Source organism: Brachypodium distachyon, chromosome 1 (assembly GCF_000005505.3).
Source record: "Brachypodium distachyon strain Bd21 chromosome 1, Brachypodium_distachyon_v3.0, whole genome shotgun sequence".
Lineage (NCBI taxonomy): Eukaryota > Viridiplantae > Streptophyta > Magnoliopsida > Poales > Poaceae > Brachypodium > Brachypodium distachyon.
In genome coordinates this window covers 71,772,416-71,789,374 of record NC_016131.3, presented here as the reverse complement: position 1 = coordinate 71,789,374, position 16,959 = coordinate 71,772,416, and the positions used below count along the sequence as shown (strand labels likewise).

General features: G+C 43.0%; 2 protein-coding genes and 1 long non-coding RNA gene across 5 annotated transcripts; 2 read left to right on the top strand and 1 right to left on the bottom strand.

Annotated features, from left to right (window-relative positions):
- Positions 1-103: 103 nt before the first annotated feature.
- On the top strand, positions 104-1,509 carry LOC100837310 (probable pyridoxal 5'-phosphate synthase subunit PDX1.1). The gene has a single exon (XM_003558711.3). The coding sequence runs from the start codon at positions 264-266 to the stop codon at positions 1,212-1,214; it is 951 nt and encodes a 316-aa protein (XP_003558759.1). The 5' UTR covers positions 104-263; the 3' UTR covers positions 1,215-1,509.
- Positions 1,510-1,809: 300 nt separating this feature from the next.
- LOC100837005 (mediator of RNA polymerase II transcription subunit 34) lies at positions 1,810-13,109 on the bottom strand. Of its 3 annotated transcripts, XM_003558710.4 has the most exons (22): positions 12,933-13,108; positions 12,139-12,228; positions 11,064-11,284; positions 10,658-10,804; positions 10,364-10,579; positions 8,776-8,880; positions 8,600-8,704; positions 8,375-8,497; positions 7,577-7,665; positions 6,735-6,771; positions 6,602-6,635; positions 5,216-5,268; positions 5,059-5,136; positions 4,908-4,973; positions 4,441-4,507; positions 4,315-4,368; positions 4,082-4,189; positions 3,838-3,917; positions 3,005-3,083; positions 2,547-2,764; positions 2,260-2,456; positions 1,810-2,083 (listed from the first exon to the last, which is right to left on the bottom strand). In XM_003558710.4, the coding sequence occupies exons 2-21, from the start codon at positions 12,203-12,205 to the stop codon at positions 2,289-2,291; spliced, it is 2,115 nt and encodes a 704-aa protein (XP_003558758.1). In that variant the 5' UTR covers positions 12,206-12,228; positions 12,933-13,108; the 3' UTR covers positions 1,810-2,083; positions 2,260-2,288. The 3 variants fall into 3 exon arrangements, with proteins under 3 accessions (XP_003558758.1, XP_024317349.1, XP_024317354.1); XM_024461581.1 differs by lacking the exon at positions 6,735-6,771 and having other exon boundaries at positions 5,059-5,152; positions 12,933-13,109; XM_024461586.1 differs by lacking the exon at positions 8,375-8,497.
- Positions 13,110-15,183: 2,074 nt separating this feature from the next.
- LOC104581870 lies at positions 15,184-15,808 on the top strand. Its single transcript, XR_002965027.1, has 2 exons — positions 15,184-15,298; positions 15,389-15,808. It is a non-coding gene; the product is annotated as an uncharacterized LOC104581870 (long non-coding RNA).
- The last annotated feature ends 1,151 nt before the right edge of the window (positions 15,809-16,959 follow it).

Genomic DNA, 16,959 nt, shown 5'->3' with positions numbered 1-16,959 from the left:
AAATGGAAACAGATTGTTGGGCCGGAAGGAAGGGGCCCGTTACAATCGCGTTTAGCCCAATTGCAAGTTGTCACTTTCTCCACTCCGTTCCCTTCCTCTTCTGTTGAGACAGAATCGAAGCATCCACATCCTTCTAGTAAGTCTAGGTAGCTCCCTCATCCACCCACAGACCGAACCCTCAAACCCCAAATCCCCCAATACATACCACACAGCAGCAAGGAAGGAATTGCGGCGGCGGATCGGAGCTCAATCAAATCGAGTCAATGGCTTCCGACGGCGTGGTGACCCTGTACGGCAACAACAACAAGGTGGTGGTGGAGCCGTCCTCCAAGCCCGCCTCCGCCGCCACCTTCTCCGTCAAGGTGGGCCTGGCCCAGATGCTCCGCGGCGGCGTGATCATGGACGTGGTGACCGCGGAGCAGGCGCGGCTGGCGGAGGAGGCCGGGGCGTGCGCCGTGATGGCCCTGGAGCGCGTCCCCGCCGACATCCGCGCGCAGGGCGGCGTGGCCCGGATGTCGGACCCGGCCCTCATCCGCGACATCAAGCGCGCCGTCACCATCCCGGTCATGGCGAAAGCCCGCATCGGGCACTTCGTGGAGGCCCAGATCCTGGAGGCCGTGGGCGTGGACTACGTGGACGAGAGCGAGGTGCTCACCGTCGCAGACGAGGCGCACCACATCAACAAGCACAACTTCCGCGTCCCCTTCGTGTGCGGCTGCCGCGACCTTGGCGAGGCGCTCCGCCGGATCCGGGAGGGCGCCGCCATGGTCCGCACCAAGGGGGAGGCCGGGACGGGGAACGTCGTCGAGGCCGTCCGCCACGTCCGCTCCGTCATGGGCGACGTCCGCGCGCTCCGGAGCATGGACGACGACGAGGTCTTCGCCTACGCCAAGAGCATCGCCGCGCCCTACGACCTCGTCATGCAGACCAAGCAGCTCGGCCGCCTCCCCGTCGTGCAGTTCGCGGCCGGCGGCGTCGCCACGCCGGCCGACGCGGCGCTCATGATGCAGCTGGGGTGCGATGGCGTCTTCGTCGGCTCCGGGATATTCAAGAGCGGCGATCCGGCGAGGCGTGCTCGCGCCATTGTGGAGGCCGTGACGCACTACAGCGACCCGGAGATCCTGGCCAACGTCAGCGCTGGGCTCGGCGAGGCCATGGTGGGGATCAACCTCAACGACCCCAAGGTCGAGCGCTACGCCGCCCGCTCCAACTAGGCTAGCCGTCTGGAGGATCCTTCCTTAATAAACTCTCTCGAATCCAATCTTTCCTTGCATCATGTCATGTGTCTTTTTCTTCCTGCATCAGTCATGTATGGAGTAATCAGTCATGTACTGCGGAGTATCATCTATTCTCATTGTTTTTATGTTCATCTTGGTTGAAGATCAGCGTTACTCTTTTTAGAAACCAAGCCGTACTGTCTAGTAGCACTGGTACAAACATAGACAGTCAGTCATCCGTAAGGTCTGTATTTTCCGGGCAAAATGGAGCTTCACTTGACCAGGACAACAATCCTTGTGCAAGAAGCAATGGCAGAGTACACGTTTGCTTCTCGCTAGTTCTCGCTATTACATGGTTAGGAGGATGCAATTTCTGTGAGATAAAACTGATACCATGGCCATTACATTCGTATTCAAAAACATGGTCACAAGCCACATACTAGTATTTATTGTTGATTGAAGGCTCTGTCATGACAATTTCTTAAACTCGTCCGGAACTATCAAATCCACTTTGCTCACTGACGAGAAACCACCGTCAGCTCCCATAATACAAAAAGTGAACCCCAGACCGACATGCAGCAGGTGATCCTTGTTCAGCCCGGTAATCCAAAGCAAATCAATTAAACGGCCAGAAATGTTTTGGAAAAAAATTCAGACCAAAATATGGAAGCCAGCTTTCACATGAAACATTCAGGTCAGCACTACAAATCAACAATGTATGTCCCCTAGAGAATCAATATTACGGTTGAACAGTAGAAGCAACTCGCTAAATCTACTGTCACGTTGCCGGTCACTCATCCTTGTTTGCTAATACTATTTGTTTCCACTCTGCTCGTGTAGGGTGATTTGTGTAAACATTTCACAACCTGAAACATTAAGTCATATGGTAAGTAAATAAAAACGAAGCATCGATTAACAGAAAATAAGAATAAAATCAATGAGGTGTGGGCACAAGGGCATTCCATTTCAGCTATTACAGAAAGAACAAGAACAAAGGCATAATGCAGCAGCAGCAGCAACTATCAAATCAAATTTATGTTACCATGCACACTCGACTTATCCATGCTGATGTTAGGCTTCCTCCTCGCTACTCTCAACTAAAACAACATCTTTATCCTTCTTTTGCCTTTTAGCTCCATTCTCACCACTGTCCTTTCCACCGTCGATTTCTGACTGCATCACCTCAATGATATCACTGCCGTACTTGTCCGCCTTTACCTTCCCTATAAGATTTTCAAGCTGCAAAGGATAGAAAAGGTGTGTCCATGTTGGAGATACACTCTTACTGTCTTACAATAACAAGGATAAACAGGTTCAACCAAAACTCACCTCGGCTATAGTGGTTGGTTTATGGCTGCTTAGCAGGGAAATTTGCTGCGTGGACAGAACTGCATGGGGGAATATGCCTCCATTATCAGAAGAGATAGTTCTACGCAGGTCATCAAGCTTAGCTTCCAAATTGCTCATCTGACTACGCTTTGTACTTTTGGATGCACCACCAGTATCTTGAGAGTGAATGGCACCAGTTAGCTTCACCGGTCTGTTTCCTGTATGGTAAGAACATATTCACAATCATACTACACAAAACTTATGAACATACCATGTTGAAAGGCATGGAAGAGTATTAGATCAAAGGCCGGAAGTTAGCAGTATGCATAAGGAACTTCACGATCCATTTCGCAACAAAGGAAACAGTGGTGCTTGTACCTTTACATGATGTACTCAAGGACGTCCATGCAACAATGGTAAAGTAAATGGAAAGTTTGTGGGAGAGAAAAATCAATTACCTTGCAATGCTAGCTTCCACAGTGGTCCTAGGGCAACATATGCATTGGTTGTATATGCTGTATGCTGAAATTCTTCTTTCTACGAGGGAAAAGGATGAGTTTTAGCTATTGTTGCTTTTCCAGGACATCGAAGCAAATAATGGAAGATGTTTAACTGCTCAAACTCTAATGTTTAACTTGCAAAAACGCAGTGGCACAATATAGTTTATTCACCACAATGTAGATGCAACAAGAGGCTGCAGATGTGCAAAGTGTTGACCAATTGTTTAGTTAAGAGCATTAAGCGGTGTTCTGTTGATTCAATAATTTTCAACAGAAACTGTAGCACTTAATATGTTCCGCATCATGCTCTCTATCTTATGTCTACTCAATCCCCAGGTTTCTGATGGGATGTTTGGTCCATGGGGTGCTCCTTGCAGCTTTGCAGCCAGGTCTCCCAAATGCCAAAACCCAGTTAGTCCAATGAATGCCGAGTTATGATTTTCCCCAGCTGGTGGCAGGAACTACATCAACTAGTATCTGATTTTATTTTATTGTGCCTTCTGCCTTAAACAGCTACTCTACAAGGTGGTGAAGATACAGAACAGTTATAAGGTATATATATATAAAAAAAAGCAAAGCAAGAATAAACAGAGCTGATAAGTTCTGGCATTTTTGCAGATCCTGTAACTTTAGCCACGACTGGTTTTCATAACCCTAGCTGAAGTAGTTCTTATAGAACTTTGAATAGATAAATAGAAATTTGGTATTGGTGTAAACTGTTGCAAAAAAGGGAGTCCAGTAGGAACAACATTAGGTATTCATCAACCAACATTAGATTTGAAATGACATACCAAAACACGGTCAATTATAAGTTGAACTATCAACTGCTCAATTTCTTCCTTCTTAAGATCAACTGCTTCATTTGAACAACCTGCTTGAGCATTCGCAATTGTAATGTCAGCTCAGATGAAGGGAGATACTTAAAGAATCTGGTGTGATGACACATTACCCAGGCAAAGAACATGAAATGCAGAATGCACCAAATTACTGGAATCAGAAAACGATATAGACATATAGTTAGTTGAGGACATTTACCTGAATGTTTCCACTTTGTCTTGAACTTATCCACCAGCTGCAGCAATGTAGCTCTCTGGTCATTATGTTGCATGTCTTGGAGAAGTGAAACGATGATTTTGGTATGATCTGAACAAGAAGTCGCATAACCAATCATGGCATTAAAGAGGAAATACAAACAGTTACACACACAAGACTTATTTGCTATAAATTGAAGAGTATCTCATTCAGTGTCAATAGTAAAATCATCATACAGGTAGCATCGATGTCCTTGAGCTCAATACTAGAAGCACAGTTGTCACACATTCCTGCAAGAAACTGTGTAAATATCAATATTCAGAAAGTTCAGATATTGACAAACGCAAGTAATGAGAAAATACCGTTGCATTCCTGCACAGCCTCTCCAAAATGTTGAAAGAAAGCGCCACGACGACAGCTTTTCTTAGACTGGGGAAAATAAAGAAGCTTGTACTCAGATATTACTGCCAAACACACAACATGACTAGAAGCAACAAAATGTAGCACAACATTAATGAAAATCATTATCCTTTTCTACCCGCTCAGGCAAGGGGATACTGTAGAGCTTGAATTAATGAAGAACTGAATGGTACGTAATAGGTTCTTGTATGTTGCTTTTAAAATATCATACTCATATTATCTCCAAATACCCAGACCATGTGTTATTTAACAGATAGCACAGCTTGAGTTACGGTTGTTAGTACCAAAAAGACCAAAAACAATGAAATTCATGTGGACGGGGCCAAGTAAAGAAAACAGAGTGTTAAGAGTAGTTTCTACTATTTTCTGGCGCTCTAAAGATCCACACTGTCAGGATTGCAAAATATACCTGACAATATCGTACTATGTCATACAGATTTTGCAGGCCACAGTTCTCATAGAAGACCATCGAACTCTGTTCATTGAACATAAAAAGAGGGATGTCGGATTATCACAATAGGAACTCACAACAAATTAAAAAGAAGATGCTCTAGCCTCACCTGGCGAGGAACGTCACCAGGCCGGTAGTACAAAACACATTCTGAAGGTAGTCCATCTCTCCCTGCCCGACCACTTTCCTGAAGTCGCGGAAGTCTATTTTAAGGGACCAAATGGTCAGACAACTGAAGAACATGATATTTGGATCATTAGATGTACCTGGTAGTATGTCTCCATAGACTTGCTAAGGCTATGATGAACCACAAACCTGACTGCAGAGACAAAATGACATTAGTATTTAATATAGCAGCAAACATAATAATCCTAAATGCTGTATATCACTAGTCCAACAGCTTCAGACTCAGCAATTAGTACACCACTGGGAGGCCCTATTAATCAGGGTTATACAAGAGAATCCATGTGCAAATATTCTAGGAAAATTTAAAAGGCATTAACACATGTAATAAATGACTAAATGGGACGGCTAATCATCTCTTACTAGGCTAGAACATGAATCTATAATACAGTAGCAATTAATAAGATTCTGAAGACAAAGGAGATGAGTAGCAAAGAGCATCGCACCATAGGTCCCGCAATTTGTGATGGGGGTGCAAGCAGGTCAATGATCTCGGAAAGACATTTAATACCGACAGACATGTATAAGTGATTCAACTTCCACGCCTTTTGGCTACCTCTAGTGTGACGATAGTGTCCTAAGAGTCAAATCTATATCTAACAATCCAATATAACCCAAACTCTTATCTCTATCAATCCAACATAATTCAAACTCTAGGTCCTCTTTGATTCACAATATTCCAAAATAGCAGGAATAGGGGGGAAATGCAATATTCCATACCATAAGAAAACATAGAAACCCGTGAGCCATATGAATTTTTCCAAGAGATTATTCCATACTCTAGAGAGTTCCCTTGGAATTGAGAAATCCTACAAACTCCTTCGAAATGTATTTGAATCAAAGAGGCCTAATTTCTGGCAATTCAACCTAACCCAAACTCTCTACAATCCAATGTAACTCTATAGTTAACGATAATCTAACTCAAATCTTCTCTACTTCCAACTAACGCAGCACCGGCGGTCCTACGCAAACAGTGCATGCATACTACAGTAACACAACACTAGACAGCGAGGAATCGTACTGTGCTCAACTACCCTCTTATCTCTCCATCTGCACTGGCCTCAGCTCCCAACCACACTGCAGTTGTGCTGGTTGGTGCCATTGGCTTCCGTCCAACCTCTGCACTGCCTCTAGGGCTCTAGGCTGTTGCACACTTTCTGTCTGTCCTACCACCCCAACAGGTCCCTGGCCCTCCCTCCCTCTCCGTTAGCATCGGCCTTGACTCCCTTGCATTATTCCCTCAATTTAATGGTGCCACTGCTGTGTCAGGAGAGGAGATGTAGAGGACACATGGCAGGAGAGAGGTGTCGAGATTGTGGCGAGCCTACTACTATCGACAATCCAAGAAATAGATAAATCGGAACATAGAGTGAGGAGTTGGGTGGGGGCATATGTTAGGTTAATTAAGTGTGAATCTATGTCTTGAGCAAGCACATGTCATTATGATGCAAGTCCAAAACTGAACGCACCGTCTGGTTTGTTGATTCCCATTCCAAATGCCACCTACATAATGTAATAGACATGTTAGATGCCCTGGGGGGGGGGGGGGGGGGGGAGATACTGGTGTCTGTGTGTATGAGAGAGATAAAAGAGAACACGTACTGTTCCAACAATGACCTGTGATTTGCTTTTACTCCAACTGTTGAAAATTAACAGTGGACTAGTTATAGGCCCATAAGAGACAAAAGAGCTCATATGCAGGTTTAAATACAGATTTACAAACAGCAAAATCAATGCACTAAAGTGGAGCTAAATGAAATATTAATTTTTAGAATTATTCTTGCATCAATATTTGAATGCTCCCAACACACAAAATGTGTTCATGAACACAACTTTATAATTTCCAGCTTAGGATTCAGGCCAGGAACATGCTACTCGTGCTCATTGGTACACTATTCCGATGAGTGGTTGATCAGTTGGACACGCGGTTATCAAGCATAGTTTTATTAGACTGTAGACTTTAATTCAGATATAATTCCTATCTATTTTTCATAGAAAAGTATAGCCAGAAAAAAAATCTACGTCATTTGCTTCCCAAATAAATGGCTGTCAGGAGAGTTGTGTGTCCCTCCAAAAGCCAGCAGGTTTTGAGTTTTCACCCAAGCTGGTGCTACTTATACAAAATTCATTTTATCTTTCAGATATGAACACAGAGGTCACCTTTGTTTTATGGATCCTGAATGAGTACAATGAGTAATGCCATCAACTTCTGGAGAAATCTATCACTATCAGCATGACATTTGAAGAAATCGTAGGTGTTAGGATTTTTCACACAGGGAGACTCATGAAGTCGATTAGCGGAATTCTCCGAACACATCTTTAACTATCTAAGGTCTATCCTTATGTAGTTATAAGCATATGGTTTATTCGTAATGGGAATAACAGAAACTGATCTGAGTAGAGAAAATTAAGCTCAGAAAAAATGAATACAGTTTTGAACACACCGCATATGAACTTTCTCACGAGCAACAGAATCCATATCTGCATGATAATAATCTGCTGCAATACCCCTTTCACGCAGTTCTTTCGCAACCTGTTTGTCAGTAAAGCGCACGACTTTAACAAAATCAGAGGGAGGACCTAGGCAAATGACGCTGGTCCAGACTGCAGAAAATGAATCGCTACTTTAAACTACAAGAATGAGTCACGTTTGACTGGCAGATCTATCAACAAGAACTCGCATTAGCATATGAAACTCACCATTATATAATTTACGAAAATGCTTATCTACTGTAACACTTCTATCCCTAATTAATTACTCCCTCCGTCCGGGTATGTAAGGCCCGCACAGAATTTTATGCCAAACTTTGACCAAAAATTACATTAGTAATACAAGTTTATCGTGACACAAAAAAGATATCGTTGGATTCATATTGGAAAACTTTTTCTAATGATATAACTTTTATATACACATCTTAAATGATATTTGTATAATTCTTGGTCAAAATTTGGCACAAAACCCAATATAGGCCTTATAAACCTGGACGGAGGTAGTCCCTCTTACCAAGATTCGATATATTCAACTTTTCAAGCATTCATGAGTCAACTAGTGTACAGTTTAATCATGATAAAAATAAAGCAGAACTCTATGACCTATTAGATAGCGTAAACTCTGAAAGAATGTAAATTGTAAAACACACATTAAAACCAAATGGGGAGATACAGCTATTGGATAGCCAGACAGTAGTTTACATCTCAGCAAATAATAGAAATGAAAGCATCCATGGGTCAGTCCACAAAACCTGTTCGCATTCCTTCCTAGAAAAACAATACACAATTCCAGATTCTTTATTTGGATATGATTCGGTTATGAAATTTGCGATCTCATCAATAACAACCTTCCCAACTGATGATTTCTCATATACCTACATGGCGAACATGTAAACTAGTTAATCCCATTTTCCCATCCTGCATGCTTCTGCATGACGTTCTCATGGTTGTATCCAGAAAAGTAAACTAAAGCATACCTTATAGTAAAGGTTGGGCCTGTTAACAGTGCTGACAAACTTGACGCATCTAGGGATATGAAGCATCTCTATCAAATCCATTTGCACTTTACTCGTTGCAGTTGCCTGCACAAAAAAAAGGTTATGTTTCACAAAAAATTACTTCTTCTAAACTTGAGCTCACTTGTATAACTCACAGTTAAAGCTATCATGGGAACGCTGGGAAACTGGATCTTCAAAATGCCCAGATTCTTGTAGTCTGGACGGAAATCGTGCCCCCACTGACTGCAGCAGTGTGCCTCCTACACAATAGCCGTCAATGGAAAAATCCCGATAGATGGCATTGTGCTTGAAGGCACAACTTCATAAGTAATTCTTTCATGACAGACATACTGCAAACAATACGAAGTAATGGCAGCTCATAAACTGTGGGCTATTATGTGGGGACAAACATAAAAGCGTTGTTGCTGCTCTACAGCCGCAGCCCAATACAGGAGCTGCAGCATTGCCGGAGGAAGCTGAACCAGCTTAGGATCCATGCAGCAATTCAGATTAGGAAAAGTCTTGTATCAGTGGTAATTCCTATTGAAGGAGGAGTTATCACTATAAAGGTCCAGTTTGTGTTCTAAGGACCAAAGTTTTAAATAGCGGGCTGTGATGTTTAGTGGCAACCCTCTCCAGGAGCTAAATGGCACCATAGCCCGATATAGCTGCTAAATTATAAATATATGCAAATAGCTGAACTCTGCTCAGAGTAGACCACTATTGCTGCGCTATAGCCCGAATATAAAACTTTGACTAGGACTCCTGGTCTATTTCTATTCAGAATCCAGAATATGTAAGGCAAACCCTGTATACAATGAGGTAGGCACACGTTGAATCAATCAAGCAAAGAATTAGAAGGAATCTCCCTCTCTCCACACACACACACACGTACAGCCCCTAGTTGCACCTTCTCTTCCATGGCTCCCAAGTGTTCTCCCGTCAATTAAGATCTAATCCTCCCCTCCAGGCTACGCTCCCAAAAATTTCAGCTCTAACATGAACAGTCAACACTCAACAGAATAAACGGGATCAATGAGAACCAAGCATAGCTTAGGTGGTCAGCCAGCTAGGTGTGCTAGCAGCCCACCAGAGTTCGATCCTCGAAGGTCGCACTTTGGTGTCTCACTTTGTAAAAATTATATATCTATATACTGTCAGACTTCAATCGCGCAACTCTTACAGTTGAACTTCAAAAAATAATCGGGATCAATTACTCTTCTTGTATGAGTGATGAGTAAACAGGAGTACAAAATAGGCCTTAAATTATTAGAAGTAAACGTACTTTTAGTCAACGAGTGGAAGTTTAGTATACTTTAATAGGCAAAATACCCAAACTAAAAAGTGAATTGTAAGGGACTGACTGAGTAAGCATGTACAAGCACATTATCCACATTAACCAGCAGAACGTAAATACTCCCTCCAATCCATATTACTTGTGCTTTGTCTAGATATGCATGTACCTATACAATGAAACGCGTCTAGATACATGCTTATCTAGACAAAGCTGCGACAAGTAATATGGATATGAGGGAGTAGTAAATTCTTGAGAGACTACGAGTATCACAGACGACCCTGCTTTAACCAGCACAAAGATGCTGCACTGTGTGGTGGACAACGTACGAGTGTTATCGATGATGTATTGCTGAATGGAACCAGCAAATTTGATATCCGAACATAAAATAAAAGACTAGACCTTTCATTTTGGCACTCGCAACACAGAGAGAAAATATCATCACTCACGTCTATTGCAACAAGAGAAAGACGCCCAGCATGATGGCATTTCTCAAGCTTAGACATGAACCTTTTACTTTTGGATATCTTTTCAGGTGTCACGTATAATATCTTCAATTCCCCTTCACCTTTCTCAAGTGCCTTATAGATTAACTTCTCAACTTCCTTGTTGGTAGTGGAAGTTAACATGTACGCTGGTATACCTAAAGCTGTCAGTCCCATGACCTAAAACAGTACGAATCACCAAGTGAGAACGAACACATATATAGCAACAAAAGAAAACAAAAGAAAAACATTTAAAACCTGGTCCTGAATAAGCGAAAGCAAAGGACTGACGACAAGTGCAATTCCATCACGAAGTACAGCTGGAAGTTGATAGCATAGGCTCTTCCCTCCACCAGCAGCCATTATAACCAGAACATCTTTTCCACTCATGATTGAGTTGATTATCTGGAAGGACAGTATGCTTAAAAGGATGCAAATTAAGGGAAAAGTAACAGAACTGAGATAGGTTCTGGTATATAAATTAGTCTCAACACAACCAAGAAATGGGAGATAAACAATGAAGGGCATCAAAGGAACAGAGGTCAAAATTGCCCACTTTGAGCAACATATCTGAACTTCTGAAGAACGACAAAATAAGATTCTTCAAGAGGTTCCGAAGCAGAGGAAACATCAAAACAACATATTATTCATGCTACAAACTTACTTCTCGTTGGTTTGATCTGTAGGAGGATATACCAAATACATTAAATCGAATGTCGTCAGCCTGAGAATCCCATGAAAACTTTCCGGACCAGTCTTCCGGAGCAACTGAAGGGGCACTACTTGCTGCATCTCTGGAAGTTTTAGATATTTCTAGCAAAGCCTGCAACTGTGATTGGCGCTCATACAATTCTTCTTGGCGATCAAGTAGCATTTTGATTTTGTCTGCACATAATGAATTTTAAGAGGAAGATTAGCTCACGGGAAAAGATGGCCAGTGGCGGTTTGATTTTATGTTTGAGTTAGCACCACTAGCAGGAAAAATAATATCCAAAACACACTTTAACATCAAATTCAAGAAAACAAGATGGGCCCAGGGCCAAGTGCATTAGTAGTAGGGAAAATGTGAAAAATGGCATGCTGATAAAAGAACATCAGTGCAACTCTCATAGCTTGGGCCTAGGAACCAGAGTAACCAGCCTCATTCCACTGTAACAGTTAAACCTGCTGTTCATTACAACCAACAGATCCCTTACAATCAGAGATAAAGAGGAAATGAAGTTACTCCGAGACCAAAATATACCTTGTGACTTTAGCCCCTCCGCATGTGACCATATGTTGAACAAGTTGCCTTGTTCAAACATTTTAGAATCTGAAGACAAATGCGGTTGCATGTAACTTGTCTGAAAACAGGTAGTGCCTTTTCACGTATGTGGAGATAGAGTACTGAGGGTATCATCATTGATTGGTATTTTTCAGTTCCCTAAAAAGGTGTTGTTGCTGATCCTTGGGCCACAGGGGCACAATCAAACGACCAGATATTTGGTGGTGTTGTACAGGCTAGTATACTTGGCAATGTCCACACAATGATGGTGTGCGCTTGGAAACTAGATATGGTGTTCTACACGTTAGCTTTGTGTCTCACATAGTCACATTCTTGGCTGTAACACTGTTATTGCATATATGAGTTGTTATGTAAAAGCTATAGACTATGAAACTCATTTAACAGAGGAATCTTGATGGATCAAGAGATAGCATATCTATAAATATATATAGTGGATGGAGGTTAGTGATGAAACCTTGTAGGCCATGGAGTTCTGACTCCACCAGCAAAAGTTCTTCCTCGATGTTTTCTTCGTCCTCCATGCCTCAAAATTTCCCTGATATTGCTGGAACACAGAATGTATGATTTGAAATCAGTTCATTTAATTGCCAACAAAATAATTTATTTTCTTGAAATTACCTCTGCAATACGCATTAATTGCACATACCGAAAGAAGCATTCCTACAACCCAAAAATCTTAAATAAAAGTATCAAACTGGTAAAAAAAATTCTAATGTGTAAATCAATTCATTTGGGTTGAAACCACAAAGATAGTGTCTGTCCTTCACTCATGATTAAACAGGGCAAAGGCTTAGAGATGTTGTAAAATGTGGCCTAGGCACCCAGCCGCCGTGATGTTTTGGTTGTGGGCATTAAACAGAACAGAAGTCTGTAGATGCAACTATAAAAGGGAAGCAACAGAAAACACAACCTAGACACTAACATACCACCAGATTTCATTGCTATCCCCTGCCAACAGCACTAAAATGATATTTCATTGGCACTACCGACCCACAACATCACAACACGATGAGCTGAGCAGCATCGAGGGGAGCATAGAAAGCATCAAGCATGGAGCTAATTGAAGAATAGAGGAGACGGGGTTGCCGCAACAACGAAAAAACATGAATAATAATCATAACAAAGTACTAATCGCTATATAAAGATTTAAACCTCCTCCACTCGACACGACGGCGGGACGAGAGGCAGGAGCCCTGGATGGATTCGATGAGTGGTGGCGGGAGAGTGGAGGGTGAAGGCGGCGCTCACCTGTGGCTGTGGCCGGAGCGGGGGAAGGGGCAGGGAGGAGTCCTGGCTGTGGCGGGGGAGTGAAGGGTGAAGGCTGCGGTCACCGGTGGCCGGAGCAGGGAGGAGCCAAGGGGCAAGGAGGAGGCCTGGCTGTGGCGGCACCGGCGGCTGACGGTTTTTTTCTCTCTTTTCCGATGGACCGGTGAGATTGAGGATAGTTAGGGATGGGGATGGGCCAAGGAGACCCATTGGGTCACTGGTCCGACCGAAATTCAAAGCCATTGGGCTGTTGGGCCGTCGGTACAAAACTGATATTGAGCCCGCAGAGCCAGGAATCGTCGACCCGTATGATCCGTTGGGTCGACCCAGTAAGACCGTCGTTGTACGCCTTTTTTCCGCGTAATTTCAGCTTCTACCATAAACTGCCCTCCCCTGGTTTCTCACGTAAGCCGAACACTAAATTTGTTTATGCTCCAAACTATAATCTTATCGTGAATTTAGTGAACAACACGACTCCCGATATCACCCTCCTCTCCAACCCTAGAAGTTGGACTGTTCTGGGGCGAATGAGCCACTGCTCCCGTCAAACTCACCTAGTCATGTAGCGTTGCAATTTCGGAGTGTTGTCCTTTTGGACTCCTGCATGACTTGATCTTTCCTTCGTAACAATGCATCCATATGCAAAGCTTTTGTGTTTTCTTGCAACAAGAGAATACTTTTACTTATGCGGTTTTGCTATTTCTTAAGCGATTAATAAATAATTATCTTTTAGTCTATTATAACAACCTTTGATTCGATCATTGAGATTCCTGTAAAATTAATGTAGGTACGATGGATAAGAAAATCTTCAACTGATGGCTACGATTGCTATTTCTTAGACGACTGAGAAATAGACACTACCAAAAATGTTTCGGTTTGTTTCATTTCTTCTCCCCACAGCACCAAAAATTTACACGATATTCTTTTATAGTAAGAAGTATTGTTAGAGCACCCTCAAAGGCGCATCATTTGTTGCTCGATGATCAACACATTGGGCTATTAATTGGCCTGACTCTTGTATATACACTGCAGATCGAACAGTGTTCTTCTGATCACCTCCCCTTTGCCGCTCGCTGTCATGCATCGATCTGCAGATATGAATACATTATCCATATCCATACGTACATACACCCAACTTCAAACTCAAGCTATCTCTCTCTCTCTCTGTTGTCAGGCCGTCGTCATCCTGGGTAAGGTCTCCTCTGAGCACTGACGTGATCTGCGAGCTAGCGAGCCGTGGCATTTGCACAGTCCGTAATGCATGGGCGTCATGGCGACCACCGAACAGTCCGATCGGTGCACCACGAACTGCCCTGCCCCAATAGAATACAGGTGTGTACGTAACGTAGCGTCCATCCTGTGGCAAAGCAACAGGGATCGCCCGTCAGTTCACGCGTCAGGTGGACTAGACAACACAGGCGAGAAGAATCAGGGGGCGCCCGGCCCGGAGTGGTAAAGGGAAAACAAGGGGAAATCCCTATATCGATCGAACGGTAAAAGAGATCGAGGTGAGGCTCAAGCCAAGGATTTCACCGCCTCGGTCTCTGTTTCGCTATAACACGGCAGAATTAAAAGGTTACTCGGTGCGTTACTTGATCTCGATCTTAATTTTGAACCTTGTAATGTGCTACGGAGTACTACGAAATTCAACAGAGATATGTACGGTCGATCCAAAAGGATGCCACATGTTGTTCAAAACTTGTGGCATTGTACTCATGGATTGATCGAACACGAACAATAATATTATTCGAGGAGGTGATAAAGAGGGGCCCACATGCTTTAACGAATTAAGAACGTGGACATACGGCCAATAATCATGCATGGGTGTATGTGACTACCTACAGTTGAACTCATCTTGCCACAGGCGCATTGCGAAAAGCGCATATTGGGTATCAGCCGATCAAAAACCGGCAAAAACGTAATACGTACTTCGAGGGTGATGATATACTCCTATATTCGATCTCATGAGTTTTCTGTGCAGCGTTACTTGTTGGGATTTGATTCCTTGGTTTACAATCGAAATGTTTGATCCATCAGTCGTCTAAGCTCTTTCTAATTGGCGTCAGCAACCTGCCCCGCATAACTTTAATGTCTCCTCTCCAAAACAAAAAAATTAATGTTATCCGCCTTCTGGCCTGGATAGCGTAATTCAACTGAAACGATTTCAGCCCAGCTCGACAGTTCTGCCTTCGAAACGGTGCGCTTCCGCAGCCCGTCTTCTCCGCTGGAAAGCGCTTCCTGTAAACAAAAAGGCACCGCGTACAGTTTTTTTTTTCAGTTGCGTTGGCGCGGAGGAGCGCTTTGTGCGCCGCGTAGCGATCGGATCACGGCGAGTCGAAAGGAAGATGGTGAACCCGGCGACCCTTCATGCGTTGTCTCGATCAGACCTAGATTCTGTCACAGAAACCCTAATCCCGGATCCATGTTCGATCTCGCAGACCGGAGCAAGCCCTGGATTCATGGTGTTGCGTGCCAGCAGCTTGCGCACAACGTGTTTGTGGAAATGCCTGAGCCACGAAGATGAGTCCTTTCTCAAGGAATCTTTGTTCCAATAGTTATACAGGGATCAGTTTGAGCAGCAACTTTGCCATCCTAGCCATGGAGATGATTGCTCCAGCGGATGCAGGGGATCAACTGAAGGCCTGAAGCCTTTGTGCGCTCTGTTCTGCGGAAGGTGTGCTCAGTATTTATGTTCACCGCTCTTTTTTATTACCAGTAGTTTCTCTGAAGCCTTGTAGGAGTACTTCGTTTTGCTTTGTTGAATGTTGTTTAAATTGCCTTGGAGTTAAGACCAGGTTAGAATGAGTTTCCAGTATCCTGTTACTCAGAAGTCATAATTTAACAATGCACCTTCACCATGCAGAATGATTGGTGTTTCTGTTAGCATCATCAACATAGGAAAAGCAAAATCAATTTCCTTCATTGTTAATTAGTTATCCTGACACAATCTTATGCAACCATGAACAACCTCCACATTAAACTGCTAACATTAATTTCACTGAAAATGAACTAGTCACCTCTATCTCGGACATTAAATTCTTGAACACAATAGATAGGATGCTTTTGATGTGAACGAAGCTTGATGTGAACATCCAAGTCATATTACACAATTGTCAACATCCATGTGACAACGAGATCCTTACATAGTGTACTATCTATCAAACACAGTAGAGTACTTCACCATATCAACTTTCAGGATCACAGAGTTAATTTCCTGACTGTGCTATATCACACATTCACACGGTGGAAACTTGTACTCACTTGCATCCAAATATTTTGACGGGGACTTGCATCCAAATTTCAATATGCATCTTTTGTCAATTTCTTATCTGATGGGAATTAAACACATTACATTTCCGCATTTTATATGCAATAATGAGGCTGGTCTTTTATTTCTGCACCTTTCCTCCATCCTATTGCACTGCCATGGTTCTAGTCTGTGTGTAGATATTAAGTAGCGACTAACGATCATATCCCCAAGTAAATAGGTAAGTAGACTAATCGCATAAGCTATAAAAAACTTCTGGATCTTATTTTCAAGCGAAGGGTTGACCTGCAGGGTTGCCCTGTCAGGTACATAGCAGAATGTCCGGATCAGCATTGCCTACTTGCTAACAAGATGCATGGTATAGGGCTTGGTATCATGGTATGGGTCTCCCCTCCCTTCCCTTCGTTATAAAGCAACGTTTCTTCATTGAAGTGTGCTTCCATGCTATCCAAAAGGGTAAAATATATATTTTGCAGCATGGATATGTGAGCATTACCCATATTAACAAATCGACTCCTTCATCCCTCCTTTCAGCAGACAAAGAAATGATTGGCTGAATCTACGCAAACCAAGGACCACTACTATATACGAAAGATTCACCTCTAGATATGAAGATCCAACACTGGAAACAATGTTCATGCATCGTCTGACAGGGGCACATACATGGTTAGTTTGTCAAAGTGCATTGCATGACAAGATCTCATATGATTTGATCTCTGGGTTCTAGGAATGCCTATGAAT